Here is a 23,184-nt window from a genome sequence, read left to right on the forward strand (position 1 = left end):
ATATATATATATATATATATATATACATATATATATATAATGCTATTTTTGGTGGATTAAGGAGAAATCTACAGACACGAAAAGACAAAGTGTAGTAAAAGAAATCTTTCCACCAGTCTGATGAATAGAAGACATGTTCTGGAAGATAAAGAGCACAACACCTCTAAACTGAAAAATCAAGTTTTTTCCTGCAGTGTTGCATATTCATCTGACTGGAAATATATCTCTAGGCCCATTTTCTTTTTTTTCAATGACAGCAACTGAATGTTATTGTTCTGTTTTTCAAGCTCAAATCAAACAACAAAGCAGAAGAACTGTTCCCTGATTTATTCCTGATAATGCACAGAGGGCAGATATTACAGGTTGGATAACATGAATGAATGAAACGCTGAATTAAACTCTATCTCTCTCTGTGCAGGATGACACTAACATATTAATGCACAAACTTACAACCGTCGATGTAAACACGAACTCATTGCCCAAACATGTTAAGGTAAATATGTACAGTGTTTCCGGTGTCCTCAATACTCCAGTGTCCCGGTGTTACCAGGACCGGGACCGGGGCCCCGGCAGCATCCGCCCAGCCTCCAGCCGCTGTGCCTGCGGGCAGTAGCGGCGCGTGTGAGCGCTCTCCCCGGTGGCTTCACATATGGGACACGTGTAGTTCCAGAGGATCGGGCACGTGACTTTCCCGTAGTCTGATTTCAGGTTGTGCGACCGGTACACCCGCGGAGACTCCCCGTTCTGCTTACAGAAGCCACAGTACCCTGAGGAGGAGGTCCCGGTGCAGCTGGAGTCCGTCCCGGTGCAGCTGGTGTCCGTCCCGGTGCAGCTGGTGTCAGACAGGCTGCTGACTGAGGCTGAGCTGGTCTCTAGGTTTGGAGAGGTTCGGATGTGGCTCCACGGTGCCGCCGCTGATTGTCTCTTCGGGGCCTCGATGTGTCCCTCCCCGCAGTCTCCCTCCCCGGAGTCTCTGTGGCTGTCGGCCAGCCTCTTGAGCAGGCAGCCCAGCTTCATGTAGTCATGCCACATGTCGAAGCCGCTGTTCCAGGCAGAGAGCAGCGAGCCCTGGACCCTGACCTGTCTTTCCATAGCTGCAGAGAAAATGAGCGCTGCAGAGTGAGAGTGTGTGTGTGTGTGTGTGTGTGTGTGTGTGTGTGTGTGTATGTGTGTGTGTGTGTTGGACCATCCCATATTTGTAGACGTCTGAGAGTCTTTAAAGTGCAACAATGTTTCGGTGCTGACCCTGATCCCCCCCCCCCCATCCCACCTGCAGTCTGCGGGCAGGTGTCCGCTGCTCTTTCATCCATATGATGCACCTGCTGCAGGTTACACTGAGGTCACACACACACACACACACACACACTCCTACACACAAAACACACACACACAAAAAAACACTCACACTCCTCCATCACACACACACACACACACACACACACACACACACACACACACTGTATAACTTACAGTATGCAGAAATAATTAGAATCAGAAAGGATGATTGCCACGTAGGTATCACTTACAGGGAATGTGCATTGGTGGATGATGCATACATAAACACATTGAAAGGAAATAAATAAATGTAAAAGAAACGTTAACATGAATAAACAAACATGTACAATACAACTATTAAACTATATGAAAAGCCGGCTGTATGTTGGGGGCAAAAGGTAACTGATAACATCATAACATAAACTAATACCAATAAATAATGATGTGTGTTTGTGACCTGATGCTGGCCTGAGGAGCTCTGGTGCCACAGCGTCTGCTCTGTAACAGTGTTGAAGCTGCAGGTGACCTCATATGTCTGCCTGTCTGTCTGTGTGTCTCTTTCTGTCTTTGTGTGTGAGTGTGTCTCTGTCTGTCTGTGTGTATCTCTGTCTGTCTGTGAGTGTGTAGGTTTGTGTGTGTGTGTCTCTGTCTGTCTGTGTGTATCTCTGTCTGTCTGTCTGTGTGTGTGTATCTCTGTCTGTGTGTGCGTCTCTTTCTGTCTTTGTGTGTGAGTGTGTCTCTGTCTGTCTGTGTGTGTGTAGGTTTGTGTGTGTGTGCGTCTCTGTCTGTCTTTGTGTGTGTGTGTCTCTGTGTGTGTGTGTGTGTGACCTGAGCTCCTTTCTGTAACAGTGTTGAAGCTGCAGGTGACCACATCTGTCTTTGTGTGTGTGTGTGTGTCTGTGTGTCTGTAGGTTTGTGTGTGTGTGTGTGTGTGTGCATCTCTGTCTGTCTTTGTGTGTATGTGTGTCTCTGTGAGTGTGTGTGACCTGAGCTCCTTTCTGTAAGTGTTGAAGCTGCAGGTGACCACATGTCTGTCTTTGTGTGTGTGTGTGTGACCTAAGCTCCTTTCTGTAACAGTGTTGAAGCTGCAGGTGACCACATCTGTCTTTGTGTGTGTGTGTGTGTGTGTCTGTGGGTCTGTAGGTTTGTGTGTGTGTGTCTCTGTCTGTCTTTGTGTGTATCTGTGTGTGTGACCTGAGCTCCTTTCTGTAAGTGTTGAAGCTGCAGGTGACCACATATGTCTGTCTGTGTGTGTTTGTGTGTCTCTGTCTGCGTGTGTGTCTTTGTCTGTCTTTGTGTGTGTGTGTTTGTGTGTGTGTGTGTGTGTGTGTGTGACCCGATGCTGACCTGAGCTCCTCGCTGTAACAGTGTTGAAGCTGCAGGTGCAGACAGACATTAAGCACCTGCTGTCTGACCGCCATCTGCTCTGCTCTTTCTTCCTCTGTCTTTTTAAATGTACGGACATTAAAACACACTCTGGATTTGGATAATTTCATCACACTCCTTCTTCTTGTTCTTATATTAGTTGTAGCAGTGCTGCAGAGTTCCCTGTGCCCTGCTGCTGTCTGCGGTCTGGTTGGGGTGGCCGCTGTGTGGAGCTGTGATGTGATGTGATCAATCAGCAGCAGCCTGTCTTTACTAAATGTCAGCTGGTCAGAATAAAGCTGTTTGTGTCAGAGATGCCCAACACACACAGGTGCACGTTATCTAAAAACAACACAATAAGGACCACACACACACACACACACACACACACACACACACACACACACACACACACACACACACACACACACACACACACACACATACACACACACCTCATGTTATTACAACATTGGATAACTTTAATCCACAACTTGTGTCATATTAAAACTATTTTACACAGCTCAGTTAGCCGCTAGGAAAAAACAAACAAACAGTGACATCCACGCAGTGAAGCCAGAATGTACAGAGCTGAGCTGAGCAGCTGTTAGCATCTGGGGCTAGCTGGGCTCAAACTGTCAACTACTAGAGAGTAAATGACGCAGGTCTACACCGGATAAGGGTTTAGTTAAAAGTCAAGCATTATAAGTACAAGCATGTGAGTGGATGTAATAAAAGACGCGTCAGTGTGCAGCTTCTCATCCTAAAACATCACTGTTCTGACCAGGCTCATGTCCTCAGGAAACAGGAAACGGGTTGATGGATGCTGTGTCCCACTTCAGAGGACTACAGCTACCACTGGACCTCGCGGAGACCGCCATCAACGATGCGTTCAGGCGGTCCTCGTCAGCTCGTAAAAGTGGACCTTCTCAGAGCTGAGTTGCTGTGTCCAAATACACGCGTAAAACTTCTATTTTTCTGATGTCACGGAACCATTTTCTGACTTTGCATGTTACTGACTACAAACAGAGGCTGCGTTTGACTGGTGGAGTGGGACACAATGATCTACTCTGTCAGGGAGAGTGGACTTCACAGGAAGTGGGACACAGCTGGAGGAAGTGTTATCTAGGGGGGTGGGGGGTGGGGGTGGGGTTGGGGTTGGGGGTTGTGATGAGCAGGAGGACACGTTGAACACGCAGCTCAGCAGAGACTCTGAGCGTCCTCCCTTGTCATGCGGAGAGCAGTGTTTTCCAACAGAAAGGAGAAGGTCCCAGCAGACAGGTTTCACGTCTGATGTTGTGTTCCTGAGTGGCTCCCTGGCTGACTGGAGATCAGTGGAGGGTATTTACAGTGGAACAGTCTGGAGGGTTAGGGATACAGAGAGACAGAGGAAACAGCAGAGGGCGCTCTCCTCCTCCTCTCCCCTCTCCTCCCCCCCCAAAAAAAAGGTTTACAACAAGTTTTCAGGTGGACACGAAACATGAAAACAACCAAACACACAGCTCACGTCACTGGCTGAGGGACCACAGCTGGGTTCGTCCGGATGTGCTGATCCCAGGTCAGCGATGAGCCGTTTACTGTAGCTAACCTCGGTAATCTATAGACCTTGGCAGGACGTCGGCGGTTTGGAAGGTCAGAGTGAGCGGTCAGAGGTCAGACGTAGAAGAGTCGTACCCTGGAGGTACTGACGTGGAGGTCGTCGTCGTAGAACTTGGTCTCTATGATCACATTACCACTGGAAGACAGAGACACACGGAGACATCAGCATCAACCCATGAAGGAGTACACAAAGTTACAGAAACATTTCAGATGATTAGATTAGATTCAACTTTACTGTCATTTAGCAGAGTACAGGGACAGAGCCAATGGAAAGCAGTTGACAACCAACCAGAAGTGCAAAAGAAGCATTAAATACCCAAGTGCAGGTTGAGTACAGTATTCTGTGCAGTTATGTAGACTTTAAAGATTAATTATGTACAACAGTGTATAGTTAGATAAATGCAGGTTTTCCAGATTACAGATAAGGAGTATAGAGAGTATAAATAGACATTCTATATAAATAATTATATAAAATAAAAAAAATATATATATATACACAGTGTTTCCTTTAGGATTTTTTTAGCAGTGGGGGCAGGTCCGAATACCCCCCCCCCCCATGAAACAGAACTGACACTTTGCTGCAACACAAACAAATATATTTATTCACCTCTATTCACACACACAATGACTACGTTTATATGCAGCCAATAACCCGTTCAAAACCGGAATATTAGCAATAACCCAGTCGCGCACGGCCATGTAAACACCGGCAAAAACAAAAAATAAAAATGCTCATATTCTGGTTTTTAAAAACCCGAATATGCTACCTGGGTTACCCCTTTTCTAACCCGAAATTTTGGTCATCTAAACGCGTATCGGCATATCCCATCAAAAGGAACATTGATTTGTGTTCTGCGCATGTTCTATTCACAAGGAATCTTGGTCTTTTGAGTAGAGGAACTTCTTGTATGTGCCAGAAAACATAGTTATAATAATAATTATATACTATAATAATATAGTTATATATATGTCAATGCAGAAAACCTGCGCGCAGTATACCGGAAGTAAACAAGAAGTAGAGGTAAACATGGCGAGACGCAGCACAGCACCACACTTTTGGAGCGAGGAGGAAACCAGTTTCTTTATTAGTGTGGTGAAAACCATGAATATAATGTCTTTTGTTGACGGCAGAAAGTACCGAGATAGTGAGATTTATAAGAAGGTGACCGAAAAGTTATTGCGTCTTAAGGTTGTCCGTAGGCTACGTCCAGACGCTAACCGTGCCTCGCCGTTTACGTCGGGATATCGCCAATTGATTACAAATTCCATGTAGGAGTAACTCTCTCTGCTCACGCATGTAAACGGGTTATTCCGAATGTTTCAGAAACCCGAATAGTGACCTTAACCCGACCATAACCCGAAAATTGACAGCTTGTAAACGTAGTCACTGAGGCATATCAGTGTTTCCTCTATGTTGATTTGACCGTGGCGGCCCCCCACGGTATCAGAAATAGGGCTGCATAGTTAGAGTGCATGTCGGAGAATAGCGCGGTCACTCTGCAGAAAAAGGCAGAAAGGAAAAAGAGAAGCTGTCCGGATGATAAGCCAGTTGAGATGGTGTGTGTACGTCCTTGAGAACTATAAGTGGTATAACTTCTGTTGTCAGCTCGTTGTTTGTATTCTTCACCTGCGAGCTAAATTGCACGTAGCGGTTGATTCGATATAATAGCGATTGCTCAACGCCCTTGCTCACGTTTGTATTTTAGGTGCATTATTTACATGCTGAAGTAGTGACACTGCATTAAGATAATGTCATTAATAGTGGGATTATTGTTATTTGCTACAGAATTGCGGTGTTCGGACCTGCCCCCACTGCTAAAAAAAATCCTAAAAGGAAACACTGCATATTTTCAGTTGTGATTGTATTGATTGATAGTGTATTTTTTGAGTTACTATATAGGCCAACTTTGATCTTGACATATAGGCTAAGCATTCTGTAGCAAATAACAATAAACCCACTATTAATTACATTATCTTAATGCAGTGTAACTACTTCAGCATGTAAATAATGCACCTAAAATACAAACGTTCTTCGACATGCACTCTAACAATGCAGCCCTATTTCTGATACTGTGGGGGGCAGAAATGTTGCCGTACTGTGTATATATATATATATATATATACACAGTACAGGCCAAAAGTTTGGACACACCTTCTCATTCAATGTGTTTCTTTATTTTCATGACTATTTACATTGTAGATTCTCACTGAAGGCATCAAAACTATGAATGAACACATATGGAATTATGTACTTAACAAAAAAGTGTGAAAGAACTGAAAACATGTCTTATATTTTAGATTCTTCCACCCTTTGCTTTTTTTGATAACTCTGCAAACCCTTGGTGTTCTCTCAATGAGCTTCATGAGGTAGTCACCTGAAATGGTTTTCACTTCACAGGTGTGCTTTGTCAGGGTTAATTAGTGAAATGTTTTCCCTTATTAATAAAAAAGCAAAGGGTGGCTACTTTGAAGAATCTAAAATATAAGACATGTTTTCAGTTATTTCACACTTTTTTGTTAAGTACATAATTCCATATTTTCCATATTCATAGTTTTGATGCCTTCAGTGAGAATCTACAATGTAAATAGTCATGAAAATAAAAAGGAAACGCATTGAATGAGAAGGTTTGTCCAAACTTTTGGCCTGTACTGTATATATATATATATATATATATATATATATATATATATATATATATATATATATATATATATATATATATATATGTATATATGTGTATGTGTATGTATATATCCACATACATGTGATATACATATGTATATTACACAGGTTTATGGGCAGGTTATGGAATAAAAAAATAAATATATTATGCAGTTTTGGGTGTTAGCAGTGCAAGGGCATTGATGAAATGAATGCAGGAGTAAATGTAAACAGGTAACCAGTGCAGTGCAGTAAATGGAAACAATGCAGAATTCAGATTCAGATCATCACAACGTGAGCCGCAAAGATGAATCAATTAGCTGTCAACTATTAAACGAATCGCCAAAGGGTCACGTGACATAATGCCAGGAGAGGGCTGCAAGATTACATGTCTACGTTAGAAAAACAGGGATATGATTTATAGATCTGGATGGTTCCAATCGCACTTGAAGGCAACTTCATTTCCTGGAGAGACAGAAAAGAGAAGGAGGGACGGAGGTCAGGTGTTTCACAAACTCCCGGGCAGTTCAGAGCTTGTGTTTGGCGTTTTAAAACTTTCCTGTGGCAGCGATAGAGGCAGTGATGTTTCCTGTTTCCTGTTTCCCTGTACGGGACTCTCACACCGCCTCAAAACACACCGACAAGTCTGACCCCCGCGCACATGACTGGCCACCGCAGCGTGACGTGGGGTTGACATTCTAGTTGACTCGGTCTCAACCTTTGGCTGCTGGCCGCTGCAGGTTTTTTCCAGCTCCCAGCTACACACACTCCCCCCCCCACATTCATGTCTTCAGCTGCCCTGTCAAAGGCCTAAAAATGCCCAAAAAATAATCTTAAAGAAAAAATAAAAAGAATGGAAAGACCTGAGTTTTTGCCACACCGTCTGACGGCCGATGCAAGCTGTGTGAACGCAGACTAACCCGTGGCTTTGTGTTTCTGACCCATCGCCCTTCAGTGTCCCCACATCTCAGGTGTATACAATGTTATCATAACTGACAGAAATGATTGATAGAACTATGAAAATAAGACCCACGTTTGTAATAAATGATCCTTTAAACATGTACAAACGAGTGCGACGATCTTCCAAACACTGTCACTGAATGATCCGAACATCAGATCCGATTAGTCAACGCAGCACACAGGTGAGCTGGCCCGGAGACGTGTGCCGTGTGCTGGTGAGTTGCAGCTGTTCAGGCTGAGCAATGTGTCCGCAGCACGAAAACATACGACAGAGAAGTGGAGACTCACGTTAGAACGTTGGCTGGCATCATCTGGGACTCTGGAGCTGCTTCGATCAGAGACTGCCACGTGTTGGTGGAGTTAGGGATGACAAAACCAAACTCAAAGAACCATTCTGGACAGAGACACAGACAGACAGACAGATAGACAGACAGACACAGCTCATTATCATTATTGCTGTAGTTTATACTGTGTCAGGGCGCCATGACGCTCCAAAGACATTCTCAGCAACACAAACATGTTGTGTTGGTGTGTGCTGTCCCCGGGGCCCTGCTGAACACAGCTGAGCTTACCGAGGGGCCCCCGGGGGACAGCACTGCAATGGAAACACACACAGTAACAGGGAACCAGACAGGGCTGTAACACAGCAACAGTTCGCAACCGACGGATCTTATGGCACATTTTAGGAAACCCAAGCATTTTATCACGACATTACCTCGCCCTACTCTGCTTTCTGTTGGTGTTGCTGCAGGTATTAGCCCCTCAGCTAACAGTCATCTCACTAGGAATCTTCCCATTGAGCAGTGGCGATTTTAGACCCTTTTTAGGGGGGTTCAAGCCCCCCTAAATTTCATCTCAGCCACCTTAAAAATTATAATAATAAATTTAAAAATTTACAAATGACATCCACCAAAAAAGCGATAGTCCTTAATCCTGTTTTTATAGTCCTCTGTGCTTCAGCTTTAATGCGACTCTGTAGCTCACACCAAAATGAGGGGCAAAACCTTGAAAAGCACTTTCACCAAAGACAGTGCATGTGTGTGTGTTGGAGGAATGACACATCATCTGTTCGTGTGACAGCTATGGATAGTTTCAGGAGTCAGCAGAGAACATTTGTAAGGAGGCAGTTTGAGAAATATGGCCTTGTAAAGAAAAAGTGGTTAACACTTTAGAACTAGAGAATGCAATTTCTGAAGGAACTGGATGCTGAAAGGCTGACGCTACACTGGAGTGCTGGCTGGAAATGTGTTAGAAGAAGGTGAAGCAGTAGGAATAGATGGAAAACTGGGAATGGGATGAAAGGTGTAAAACATAGAGTAATAACAGAAGTTCAAACGGGAGTTTTACAGCGATAAGCTAAAGTGTAGGAGTAGAGGTTTCCTTTAACTGCATCTTTCCTTTATTTCCTCAAAGTCAGTGGTGTAGTCCAATTTACTGTAGTGGGTATACTGTACTGTATATAAATATATTGGCCTATATATATGGGCCAGAATCTGCCTTTGCGGGAGGGGGGGCATATCATAGTGGGGGGTCTGGGTGCCCTCCCACAGGGAAATTTTGAGCGTCAAAGACTTCATTTCCTGCATTTGGATACACTTTTATGCACCAATTTACGGTGGAAATAACTTTATTTAGCCTATGCGAAGAAGAAAAACATAAATGACAATTCAAAATATATAAAAAATATAATAGAAAGTATGTTGTTGCGTGTCATTGGGCATTTGTAAGTGGGTATATGGAAATCCTGGAGCTTTCTTAGTGGGTATACTGCGTATACCTGTGTATCACGTAGACTACACCCCTGCTCAAAGTCTTTCAAGTTGTAGCTAGTTTCTCAGATATGGAAACATTTAACAATCATTTCAGCACACCTAAAGAAGTGAACCGTTTCAGACCTGTTGGCCTGACCTCCTGAAGACAGAGGAACTAAATGAGATCTTTATAGTTTGTTAAATGTTTAAACAACTTGAGACACTCAAGGGCTCATGCAACACTAATTATCTTATCTTGAGCTTTTAATGTGAGTCAGCCACGTCTCTTTATCTTTTCAATCTCGGGTCTGGAAGGTCTTGTCCTCTCACTGGCCAGTCCTGCCCTCCTCCCTCAAGGCCCTGACACACCAACCCGACGGCAGACCGTCGGCAGAAAAGGCAGTCGGGCTGATCAGAGCTCCCCGAGGTCAAAAAAGTGGCGACTTGGAGCGTACGTTCTGCGTGTGCGCGAGACGTAGTAGGTCTCCAGAATTGCAGGCGGCTCTAATCTGTATCGTCGCCCCAAAAAAAATGAAAACCGTAAATGACGAATGCGTCACGTTGGGTCTGGTTTCTCCGGCCGACAATAATGGCTGCTCGTTCGGATTACGATCTGGTATTTTACGAAAATAGTTCACTGAAACGTCTTTCTGAAAACCTTTTAAGCGAGAAATAGGCCGTGCATTTGCTGAATTGTCTTCATTTGAGATCGACAAAGGTCAGTTTAAAAGATTTTCGTCAGATTTTGAGAGGCGTTTGTCAGGCTCATCCCGCTCGTTATTTCCCGGGCTAGCACGCCACCAATCAGACTGGTCATTGAGTCCGACTGCCCGCCCTGCGATTCAACATGTCAAATCGGCCAAAATGAAGGCCGACGACACGGAACACACCAAACAGACTCGAGTCACTGACCTCGCCAGACTGTCCGACGGCCGATTATCAGGTTGGTGTGTCAGGGAATTCAGACCCCCCCCCCCCTCTCAGCCCTGCAGATACCTGACTGTCCCTCCCTCTCCTGCGTCCTCTCATGGTGGACGCTACAGTGACTCACTACCGCATCTCGAGGTACAATGTGTATAAGGAGACAGCACGGGCCAGGCTAGCGGGTTAGCATGCTGATTTTAGTGGATCTCTCTGCAACACATATACATACATACATACATTAGATAGATAGACGACGACGTCTTTGACATAAGGTCAACACTGTCACTCGGTTCAACACATTCAGTTCAACACACACTGCAGCTTTAAGCTGCTCAGATTACCTTCTAGACACTGTCCCTTGAAGAAAACCTTCTGCTCCAGTCGGAACTTCTCCAGTTTCTCTGAGGAGGAAAAGTTCAGTTCTCTGGACACGGCTTTACACTTCAGGATCTTCTTTGGGACGCGAGCTGCAGAGACAGACCGACTGGAATTAACTGAGAGAAGAGCTTTGGATTCCAAACGTGACCAATAGCAACCAGACGCTTTGAGATGTAAACACTTAAATAATAAATAACTGCATTTAAATAAACACCAGCAAATCATGTCAGAGTATTTTTTTTTAAACAGAATTTACACTTGTTAATTATCTTCCTGTAGCCAACCGGGAACCATTGTGCCACACATCAGGATTCTTCTGTTAATCTATACCCTGGTGATAGTAATACTATATTTGATTTATAGATCGGTTTCAGGATACTTGGAGACACTTTACAGGAGCTCAAATGATCACAGAAAACAACACACTACAACATCTAACACACAGCATTAGTCACACATTGAAGCGGTCGTGAAAAGGTGATGGGAACATGCTCTGATTGGTGAGATATCAGAGCTTTTAACAGAACTCTATATTCTGTTTATGTCTCTCCTTTAGCATGTCATCTTTTAAATATACACAGAGTCTAATGAAGCTTGTAGTTATGGTCAGACTTTAGCTAGGGCTCATTACACAGCTTTATAATCAACTCCACACAATTGAACCAGACTATCTAAACCACTAATAGGCACTCAAAATGACCTCAGTATATCCTCAGCTTTGTGGCACACTGTCCTTTTTATTATATAATCTTCCTTCAAATAGGGGCCTGTACATTTCATATATACACAGTATATATATAGTGTTCAGCATAAGTGAATACACCCGTGCTAAAGTTGACTAAAAAGAGGAATACAAAAATAATCTTTTTGAAATTGATCTTAATGCCTTATTTAAAAAATGAGGGGAAAAAAATCCAACCTTTAAGGACAACAATTTTCTTTGTGAATGAATATGTTTCGTAAATAAATAAATGTTCTTCCTTAAAATACAGGGGGCATAAGTCAGTACACCCCTATGTTAAATTCCCATAGAGGCAGGCAGATTTCGATTTTTAAAGGCCAGTTATTTCATGGATCCAGGATACTATGCATCCTGATAAAGTTCCCTTGGCCTTTGGAATTAAAATAGCCCCCCATCATCATATACCCTTCACCATACCTAGAGATTGGCATGGGGTACTTTCCATAAGATCATCTCTCAATGCAAATCAAACCAGCTATTAGGCTAACTCAAATAAAACCATGCCAATTTAGCATGGGTGTATTCACTTATGCTGAGCACAATATATATATATACACACATTTATATATATTTTTTTATCTTGTTCTTATTTTCACACTAGTCTTTATGCACAGCCTGAAGCCACTCACAACATATTGTTTTTGTGTGTGACACATTTAAATCCTGTTTCTTCAGAGCTACAGTCAGAATGATGAATGGTGGGAATAACTCTTTCTAATGATTGTAAGGAACTGTGGTAAGCTGGTCTGAAAGCGGTCTGTGTGTGTGTGTGTGTGTGTGTGTGTGTGTGTCTGTGTGTGTGTGCATGTGTGTGATGTACCTTCATGTTCGACTCCTGGCACAGACAGGTCCTCAGTTCCCTGCCACAGCACTTTGCCCGTCTCTGCATCTCGAAGATTCATCCAGTTTCTGTCAGGAAAAGGTTGAGTGACAACAACCAGCTACGGAACAGAACATCATGAATATTTGGGGGAACAATGCGCTCGTGTAATCCACCCACAGTACCCATCACTCGAAAAATGAGTTAACAGGATATTTAATCTGGAAAGTTGCTGTGATTTCTCCTATAAAGATTTGGAGCCTACCACTACCAGCTGACAGCAGGTCAGTGAGGAGATCCTGCTGCCCCATCTCTCTGCCAGCTGTTCCCAGTTAGGGAGGTGTGTGCACGTTGGTAGTCACTACCAGCCAGAGCTGTAGTATAGAAAAACCGTCTTGAGTCCGGACTTTTTCTATGGTCTCGGACTCGCTGGTATTTGGACTTGTTCTTGTCTCGGTCCTCTGCCACTGGTCTTGCCAAATATGGCTTTTGGTCTTGACCGAGTCCAGGTGTCTTTATTATGTTTATAATAATATTGGAGGGAAAGTGAAACACTGGCCACCTGATAACCAATCACACACTAGATTTATCTTTGCACGCCCTGCATCTGCGTGCCCTGCTAACGTTATTGCCATTCATTTTCATTGATTCACACACACACTGTAACAAACGAAGACGTCCGCCAATTCGGCCATAATCAAATTTGGTTATAGAAATCATCAGGAATTTCTCAGCACTGCGCTTAAAAAGAAACACAGGGCAGACTGCAAATTCTGCAAAGCAACAATTTCAGAAACCTGTGGGACAACATCCAACTTCGTAAAGACACCTGCAGAGGCATCATAAGACTTTTTTTTTTTTTTGTCCTGGACTCAGTCTTGACTCGGACTCCAACCTCTTTGGACTCGGTCTTGACTTGGTCTCGACTAGTCCTGAACTTGGACTTGTCTTGGACTCGATAAAGGTTGTCTTGACTACAGCCCTACTACCAGCTGACTCGTCTTATCAATAAGGTCAGTTAATGTTAGCAGTAAAGAAGTGCAGGCTTGGCCTTCAGGCGTCAAAGATCACCCCCACCCACCTGTGACTGGTGGAGAATTGTTGGGCCTGGGTTAAACATCCATTCAGTCACTAATGACAAGCCCACTTCCCTGCCGAGCCTTCACACACACTGCCAGCAAGCTATAATGTCTCAGAAGTATGTGACTACATATTCATACAGAACGCCTGGTTGGAGAACAGCCATGGCGTTTTTACGTTTGATCTTTGAGCTACTTTAGTGTCCGATGTGAAGCAATAGCAGCACAGCGCCACCTTTTGGAACGTCAATGTCAAGGTCATCTAATTTTGGCAAAAAAACTGAAATGCTTTACGTTTATTTCAGTTCATTTATTTTATTAGGGCCAAGCACCGACTGCTGTCGGTACGGTCGGTGGGTGACGGCCCTATTGAAACTGCTCCAGATATTTTTATTAGTTTTTGTTTTAATTCGGATTTTTTTAACCTAGCAATATAGTTTCAGTTTAGTTATAGTTTTTATTTTAGTTTTTCATTGCTTATTTTAGTTTTTGTTTCCTATAATAACCCTGATACACACACAAAACAAAGCAACCCCCCCCCCCCGACATGTGGCTGTGCAGCTTTATTTGGTTCCAGCTATGATACACATTGATGTATATAGTATGTACCAGTATACAAACTACTAATCTACAAACAGCTGACGAGGACAGTGCTGAGTCATGGATTGGGCATCGAGAACCGATTCCTACATGGAATCGTTCCAAAAATTTACAATTCCATCGGAATCGTTTCTTTATTGGAATCGTTTGGAGGATTTGGTTTCAATCCTCCAAATCATCGGTTCCACATTTAACACGTTTAAGTTTTGGTTTCCGTAGCGGCCAGGCGCTAGTTGTGTTCCAGCCGTGGAGCTCTAGTCTGGCTTTGTTTTACGCCCGGTAAAACTGCAAACCACCATTGAATCAAAATCAAACTTTCCTCTTATTTGTGAAATAATAAGCATGTGACCCGTTTCACCTCCACTCCTCAAAGAATCGGGATCGAGAATCGATAAGAACCGGAATCGAAAGGAAGAATCGCAATTGGAATCAGAATTGTTAAAATCCAAACGATGCCCAACCCTACTGCTGAGTCATGGATTTGATTGAAGTAATATATATTTATTATATCATGCTTTAGAAAGCATTGTTGGTCCAAACTGAGTGCGGATGAAAGGTGAACGAAAAGCTTCCAGGTCAGCTAAAGACAGCCGTGTGGAGGTGTGTCTGTCAGCGGGTCAGCTGGTCCTGACTGTCCACACAATACAGCTGTCAGTGGCAGAGCCTGCAGGACACTCACTGTCGTTCCCCCCCCCCGCGCCCGCCCGACAGGAAGTGGGCTGGTCGTCAGTGACTAAATGGATGTTTAACCCAGGCCCAGGTTGAAATGCTCCCAACAAGCGCTACTGATCTACGATTGACGGAGGTGGGCGGTGATATTTGATGACTGAAGGCAAAGCCTGCGCTTGTTTACTTCTAAGAGAACTGACCATCGGCTACTGGACTGGTCAGCTGCTCAGGGTGCTGCTGCTTCCCTCTGCAGAGGAAGTGTTGGCGGCACACTTTAACTGTGAATATATCAGACTGACGGACACGCCGCCCTCTGTTCCTGAACATCCCCCACTCGGCACCCTGTCACACTCAGATAGTACTTAGTGTCACACACACATGCACTGGACTCCACACCATCTGTGAAGCCCTCCATCCCAACTGCCTCCTAACACACAACTCCTAAAGGCTCTGACACACCAACCCGTCGGCAGAAAAGGCAGTTGGGCCGATTGGTTGGCTCCCCGAGGTCACAAAAAGTGCCTTGGAACACCCCCCGAAGCGACGCCGACTTGAGCGTACGCGTGCGCGAGACGTAATACGTCTCCATAACAGCAGGCTAATCGGTATTGTCGCCCGAAAAATAAAAACCGGAAATGACGGAACATCTCTCTAGACCTCGTAAACACAGAGCACGCTGTCGTCAGCCATTGTTTTCATCAAAGAACGTTTAGTAGTCAAGAAGGATCGTTGTTGTCATTACTCGCTGAACGGAAGAAAATACGATGGCTAGTAACAAGAAGATACTGGCGTTGTAAGCTCCGGTTTTCTCGTGCACTGAGTCGCTAGTCGAGGGCTAGCACTCCACCAATCAGACTGGTCATCGAGTCCGACTGCCCACCGGCCGATTCAACAAGTCAAATCGGCCGACGGCTCCGATGGCTGACGACGGCACGGAACACACCGACCAGACTCGAGTCACCGACCTCGCCAGACTGTCCGACGGCCGATAATCGGGCTGGTGTGTCAGCGCCTTAAAAGGGACAGTTAGCATACTGTTACACTCACAGCCCACACACTCACAGTCGTCTGAGAGGACAGCATATTCCTCAGTTTGACAGTCATACATCAGTTGGTTCTCAGACGATTCCGGAGAAGACACGGAGTGTGTTTAGGAGAGGTCAGCGCCTCCGTAATGATGAGCAGCGGCTTCACCAGCTTGTCATATTTAGGAGGACAGAGGGAGGTGACAGACTATAACAGGCTTTTTTAACTGGGGGAGATTTGATACGCTGTCAATGTTCAGGAGGAAGGTGAGGGTACATCAAAAAAAAAAAAAAAAAAAAAAAAAAAAAAAAAAAAAAAAAAAAAAAAAAAAAAAAAAAAAGGAAAAAAAAAAAAAAAACCAACCCACCAACGGTGCACATAACCACACACAAAAAAAAAAAAAAAAAAAAACACCGGTGTTGGGGGGGGGGCCCCCAACCCCCCCCCCTTTTTCTCTGGCTTTACATTTTTTTTTTTTTTCCCCTTTTTTTTTTTTTTTTTTTTTTTTTTTTGTTTTTTTTTTTTTCCTCTTTTTTTTTTTTCTCCCCCCCCCCCCCCCCCCCCGTAAAGTGTGCTGAGTTGAATGGTTTCTGTAATCCTCTCAAGTCTAACTAAATCCAATCTCCCACATCAAACCCATCATCCTCCACACCTTCCAGAACAATCCTCTTTCACTCCCCTCATTTCTGAACCGGTCACTGCCGACAAAAGAACAGCGGCCTCCTTTAGCAGGTGGTTTACGATGTCAGCGGATGTCAAAGATCACAACACACGTTTACTGTTCACATCGGATCAGGTGTGTCTTCTTTTCCTCCATTCACTCTCACAGCTCTTCCAACAACATACAAAGCTGCACCAGCCTCCCCAGGGACACACACACACACACACACACACACACACACACACACACACACACACACACACACACACACACACACACACACACACACACACACACACACACACACACACACAGGCTAATAAGCCCCCAGTGAGAAGCTGCTGTCACTGTTTAGTCTTTGTTTATTTATAAAGATGCGTTAATGGTTGAGAGGACGGCCGCTGTTACGGAAAGACAACTAATTTGAAGACCTTGATGAATTACACAGGAGCATTTAATGAACACTCAATTGAGGAGGAGAGAATTTAGGCAGGCAGTACGTTTTAACCACGCTTCTCTAACCTCTAGGCCACCACTGCCCCCCTACCTCTGCAGCCCAACACTCTGAACACCTCTATAGCCCAACACACTGCTCTGGCCTGTTCAACAACAACTGTTACAGATGACCATCATCATCATCATCATCCAGTTCGAGGGCTCTCAGGTCAATGGAGCAGGCCCGGGGGGAAGTCTCTGCTCCCAATAACTGAGGCTGCCTCAGTGATCTGGCAAAGTCAGAGAAGCATCCTACAGTTCAATGCTTGAATTCGGAGTCCTTCTCTCAGAAAATAAGCATTTGAAATGGTTTGAAACTTCACTATTCTGTTCACTTTTGCAACAACGAATGAAAAAGGTCGGCGCTGATTAGGTTATTGTTGGCCGTGATCGTTTCTTTTTGAAAAGTTTGGGCATAACTTTCTCCTTTTTATTTTTTTTAACTATCTCAGAATAACAATATAATCAGTTAGCAGTTTGGTTGGAATATGTGAGACTACCAATTGGCAGGTGAACCTCCGTAAACAACAAAGTGAGAAAACTTCCCAAGTTGACGGCCTGTTCTCATAGCTGTAGAGCCAGTTTTATATTCCTAGTCATATTCTTAAAAAGGATTTGGACAACAAATGGCGATGGGAGCAGTGTGGAACACAAGCTCTCCGTGTTGGCTTTAGCCAGCATGGACAGAAGGTAGTAAATCCCTGGTCACTAAATCGTGGATTTAGGCATTACCCCGCTACAGCAAGAGGCCACACACACACACACACACACACACACACACACACACACACACACACACACACACACACACACACACACACACACACACTGTATTGCTATTATACTAACTGAAGCTGTTCGTCCTGCTTTCACTGGGTCTCTGTTGCAGTATGCACTGCTCGGCTGCTCATTAGAAGGAATTACTGAGGCTAATTCGGTACTAGGTGGTCACATCCAAAGGTGTCTTCAGTAATATGGGAAGCATCAGTTTGCCCCACCTCATCCACAAAGCTGCAGTCTGCTTTCATAAAAACATAATCTACAAGCTGGGCGCTTACAGCAGCAGATGTTATCTGGCACATTTACTGTGACCCAAACAAACCAACTTTAAAACAGCCCACTTCAAGCAAATGGGACTACTTTTTGCGTTGTTGTTACTGTGACTGTCTGTCAAGGGCTGTCAAATAATGATGGAGGTTTAATACTATCAGTAGATGAGCTGTAACATCCATCCTGCTTCCTGTTCAGCTCAGGTGGATCAGCTTAAAGGGGCCACGCACACCTGGTTCTGTTTGGACTACATCCAGTGTTTGTCGGCAAGTACGTATGTCTGCGTTCATACATGTTGGACACGGACAGATGATTACAGTTTTTACAATCACTTTGCTACTAATTTCAGAACCTTGACGTAATTTTTCAAAACTCTAGACACAAAACTCACAACCAATGATCAAAATGCAAATTTTTCAAAACTCTAATACTTTTTTCAATTGCTTGGATACAACACACATAAACCAAAGATCATTTGTTCATTTAACAAAGATCACCTGTTAAATATGACACAACTTAACATCAAAGTACTACTATTTCAAAAAGTATTTCACACATTACATTTTAGATAATTGTCTATTCATTCCATTACAATCATCTAACTATCAATCGATACAACTACTCTAAATGATAAGTAACTGTTGCATTACTCTTAATGACTGTATGGAAACAGACAAACAATATTCCATGTTTAGATCATGAAAGTTTCAAGATAACGAGATTCATTGTCACCAATTAGTGTGGAACATGAACCAATTAGACTACATGATCTATGGATGTAATATTTCATCATCCTTCTTTACTGTAATGTATTACTGTTTATCAGACACTGTTTCTATGGTCCCATGTACCACCTTTGAGACTATTTACAGTATTGACAGTACTGCACTGTATGCATGCAGGCCCTTGGATATATATATATATACATACACTGTACTGTATATATACATATACATATATACTTGTACCACATTGTTCGCCATGCCCGAAGGTTTTTTCCAAGATGTTTGGCTAATTGCAATGTAGATGAGAACCTGTGGCCAAATCCACAAGACAGAGTTGATGAAGATGTAGAAGTACAGTAATCACTTCTTTGTTTAGCTTTTTACAGTACAAGCAAGTTGAGGAACACTGCATTTGATGTTTTACAGTACTGTCTTTTCTATTTTGTAGCTAATTATTTCACTTTGATTCAAATAAACCTATGTTGTGATACTGTATTGTTTTTCATCAATACATTTCAGGTTATGGTCAATGAATCCACAGTCTGTAGTTTTCTCTCTACTACTGCAGTACTTTTACAGGGATGTATTTACATCTAGTACCATAATGAAAAAGGTATCACTTATTTTGTACTACAATATTTAATGATTGTACGAACGATGACCCAGTGAAACTATGGGTAGCTTGTGTGTGGGTGATCTAAAGTAACGTTTCAACGTTTCTTTGGTATTTCACAATCAATTTGTCTTTTGAACCAATGATTGTGCAAGTGCAAGATTTATTTAAAGATATGAATGCACAATGCAATGTTTTGAACATTGGACAGCCTGTGTTACAAGTGATGATCGTTTTGAGTTTTGTGTCTAGAGTTTTGAAAAATGACGTCAAGGTTCTGAAATTAGTAGCAAAGTGATCGTAAAAAAACTGTAAAGTATGTGGACCGTGCAGATGTGTGTCCTTTGGGCTGTCCCAACTGAACCTCTGTCTGAATGTGGACCCTGGGATTCTACACTGACAGCACAATAAAGTAGAGACAGGATCCAATAAACACCAGCGACAGGACGAGTCGGTCCACGCGGCAGTTCAGAAAGCTTGGCTCAGATGATTATTTTTGTCATATTATTTTGCAGAGAGAGGCACAAGACTTGAATTGAAATGAGTGAGTGAGTGAGTGAGTGAGTGAGTGAGAGGTGGCTGCTTCAGCTTTTCTCTGGAACTTAATGTTGAGAAGCTGCTGTGGAGCAGGCAGCTGGTGTTTGGAAAGCCCCTAACGAATAGTGTGAGAGTACATGCAGTCAGATCAGCCGATGTGACCACCAACACACTTTAAAATGCAAAACCAGTTTACAGCACATTCCTAACCACGAATGATTTGTCATGAGCAGAGATGAATGGAAATGTTCAACAACGCTTTAGGTCAGAGATCTTCAACAGGGGGGTCCGGGGCCCCTATGGGGTCCTCAGAGTTAGTCCAAATTATTGTTAATTTTTTGAAAGTTCGTTTCAAAAACTAATATATCTTAACATAATTCCAACCTATTTTTAGCAGATATAAATCAGCCTATTTGTGAAAAAAACATTGATGATAGGCTTACTGGCCTATAGGTAAAGTAGGCACTAAGGCCATCTACAGATACAGTTCATCCTAAGGATTCACTGTGCCACATGTGATTTTACATTAAAACGTGATTTATAAAATCATGCCAACAATTATTATTTTAATAGCTTAGTATTCTATGCAACAACAAAAAAAGGTATGTTTAAAGGCTATAGTCGCCCACACGTTATTGTAGGCCCAGTTTAATACGCAACTTCAATTTATACAATATATGTAGTAGGGGGTCCCTGCTCCGTGTCTCTCAGTTAAGGGGTCCTTGGCTTAAAAAAACGTTGAAGACCCCTGCTTTAGGTATTTTGTAGATGACTGTAAGTCAAACACAACCAGGAAATTCAAATAAGTGCTACAAGAGTAAAACAGAGCATTAAAAGGGGAGAATACTAACAGTATAGTTGTTTCCAAAGTCCTCTTAAAACAAGTGACTGTCTTCAGCCATGTCTGCAGATGAATTTAGAACTCTCTGCATCAGTCAGTCAGTCAGTCAGTCAGTCAGTCAGTCAGTCAGTCACTGTGACACACACAGACAACACCACTGGAAAAATGTCCAACACGTAATATAAAGTAAAGACGTGGCTTTTGAGGAATGGACCTTGAACCACAACAAGGAAAAGAGAACACATCACAGCAGTACCAGCATCATAACACTGTGGCCTAAATGATTCCACTGGTTTTAAATGCTTATTATCATTATTATTAATATAATAATATTATTATAGGTCTCCCTCAGGTTGTGAGCGAAGCAGCTTTGTGTTGTTGTGCACCAAAGGTTTGGAACAAAGCTCCAAACCCTACTTTTATGATCTTGCTTTTAATTTAACATCACTGTTATCATTTGATAACAGTTTCTTTAATATTTATTATACTTGTTTTATGGCTTTTAAAGTGTTGCTATCACTATCAACAAATTGGTTTTATTATTACCAGTATGATCCTATTTTCATTTATTAAGGGATTTTATTATTGCATCATTTCGCTGTCTCCTGTTTGTTATATCTGTGTTATTGACTTCTCAGTAAAGCAGTTTGAGCTAGGGCTGGGCGATATGGAGATAATCAAATATAACGATATTTTTGACCAAATACCTCGATATCGATACCGCAACGATATTGTAGTGTTGACTATTGGTGCTTTTACAAAATATTTACACAATGAGATTTTTGATAAATAATCATCAGTGATGTGAATATAATGACTAAGTGGGTAAAGGCAAATAATAGAACAGTTACAACAGTATGGTAAGTTCAGAAAATGATATCACTTTACTGTAAGGAAAAGACACATGCCTTATAACGATATTACGATATCCAAAATGTAACACGATATCTAGTCTCATATCACGATATCGATAAAATATCAGCTCTAGTTTGAGCTGCATTTTATGATATGAAAGGTGCTATTATAAGTGTATTATTATTATTATTATTATTTATTATTATAACTACAATACAACACACTGAAAAGACTGTTAGGCAGAGCAGCACTTAAGTGGACTGCCTTGTCTGTAGATAGGGTCCCACCTGGGTTTGACATCTCCCATCTGTCACCGTTATGTAGCATCATACAGCTAACAGCTAACAGCTACTTAAGTCTAGCAACACTAGCAGTTAGCCAGAGCCGAGGCCACCCGTGTTAGCTGGCAGGCCGTGTTTCAGATGAGAACAGCTGGTTCCTAACTACAACAACATTTAATGCTGTAGCTAGCTAGTCCCCATGTTCGCATTAAGACGGACATGGCTGTAGCGGACAGCGAGAGGCGGGACTGGTGGCAGCTAGCCGCCGCAGCTAATGCTAACCTGCCTGTAGCTTCTCACTCAGTCACAGCATGCTAACTCCTCTGCTAACGCTAACGCTAGTTAGAGTCAGTGATGAACAGGGAGCAGAGCACCGTGTCGGAGCAGAAAGGATACAGTCTGAAGCCCTTGAGGATCTCCTTGGCCCTGTCTTCGTCTGAAGACATCTCGGAACCTGTTGTGTCTGTTGTTGTCGGTGCTCCTCACACAGAAGATCCAGCTGCTGCTAGATGTTAGCTTAGTTCCTCGGCATGAAAACACCATCAACTATATGGATGTCCTTAACTCTAGATTGTTGCACTGCAGGTTAAATCTCATCCGATAATGCAATCAGCTAAATATACCCAGCTAACCGACAGACAGCTAGCCCAGCCAGTCAACGGCGCAGTGTAGCTGCTGACAGCCAACCACAGGCCGAGAGTGAGATGCATGGGCGGGGCCTACTCTCGATAGAGACGCGTCACCAGGGGCAACGCCGCGCACACTGAGCAGTGACTGCTAGGGCCATGGCGACACCGCTCGTGCCAGTCTTGTGCATGTACCACTAATTTATCTTTTAAAGTGTAGCTACACATGCTGAATATCACACAATTTAAATAAAACGAAAATATGAAAGTCAATATGAGGTAGGCTATAATGTGGTAATATCAGGTCATATATGTGTATTACTAGGCTACTAACAATAATAAAAATAAAAATAAATTACCACTTCTGGATGTGTGTGTGTGTGTGTGTGTGTGTGTGTGTGTGTGTGTGTGTGTGTGTGTGTGTGTGTGTGTGTGTGTGTGTGTGCACGCGCGCTTGCTTTTGTTATTATATTACAACGCTGAGGCAGTAGTTCCCAGCAGCAGTTGACTGACTGTCAGCTGGCACAGTGACTTATAAATATTGTGTGGAAACAGTTTACGGTTAAGGGAAATGTTGTGTGTGTTTTGGGAACTGGAAATGTTTAAGCAATCAACAAAAACTATTTCTGCCAAACACAAAAGTGGCCAAA

The 23,184-nt window shown here is 43.0% G+C and overlaps 2 protein-coding genes across 2 annotated transcripts; both read right to left on the reverse strand.

The window, feature by feature from the left end:
- Positions 1–312: 312 nt before the first annotated feature.
- On the reverse strand, positions 313–1,357 carry nanos2 (nanos homolog 2). Its single transcript, XM_039810706.1, has one exon. The coding sequence runs from the start codon at positions 1,192–1,194 to the stop codon at positions 544–546; it is 651 nt and encodes a 216-aa protein (XP_039666640.1). The 5' UTR covers positions 1,195–1,357; the 3' UTR covers positions 313–543.
- Positions 1,358–3,099: 1,742 nt separating this feature from the next.
- pde6d (phosphodiesterase 6D, cGMP-specific, rod, delta) lies at positions 3,100–22,553 on the reverse strand. Its single transcript, XM_039810708.1, has 5 exons — positions 22,305–22,553; positions 12,477–12,565; positions 10,878–11,003; positions 8,150–8,255; positions 3,100–4,375 (listed from the first exon to the last, which is right to left on the reverse strand). Exons 1-5 carry the CDS (start codon positions 22,352–22,354, stop codon positions 4,294–4,296), a joined length of 453 nt encoding a protein of 150 aa, XP_039666642.1. The 5' UTR covers positions 22,355–22,553; the 3' UTR covers positions 3,100–4,293.
- Between the last annotated feature and the right edge of the window lie 631 nt (positions 22,554–23,184).

Source organism: Perca fluviatilis, chromosome 9 (assembly GCF_010015445.1).
Source record: "Perca fluviatilis chromosome 9, GENO_Pfluv_1.0, whole genome shotgun sequence".
Classification (NCBI taxonomy): domain Eukaryota; kingdom Metazoa; phylum Chordata; class Actinopteri; order Perciformes; family Percidae; genus Perca; species Perca fluviatilis.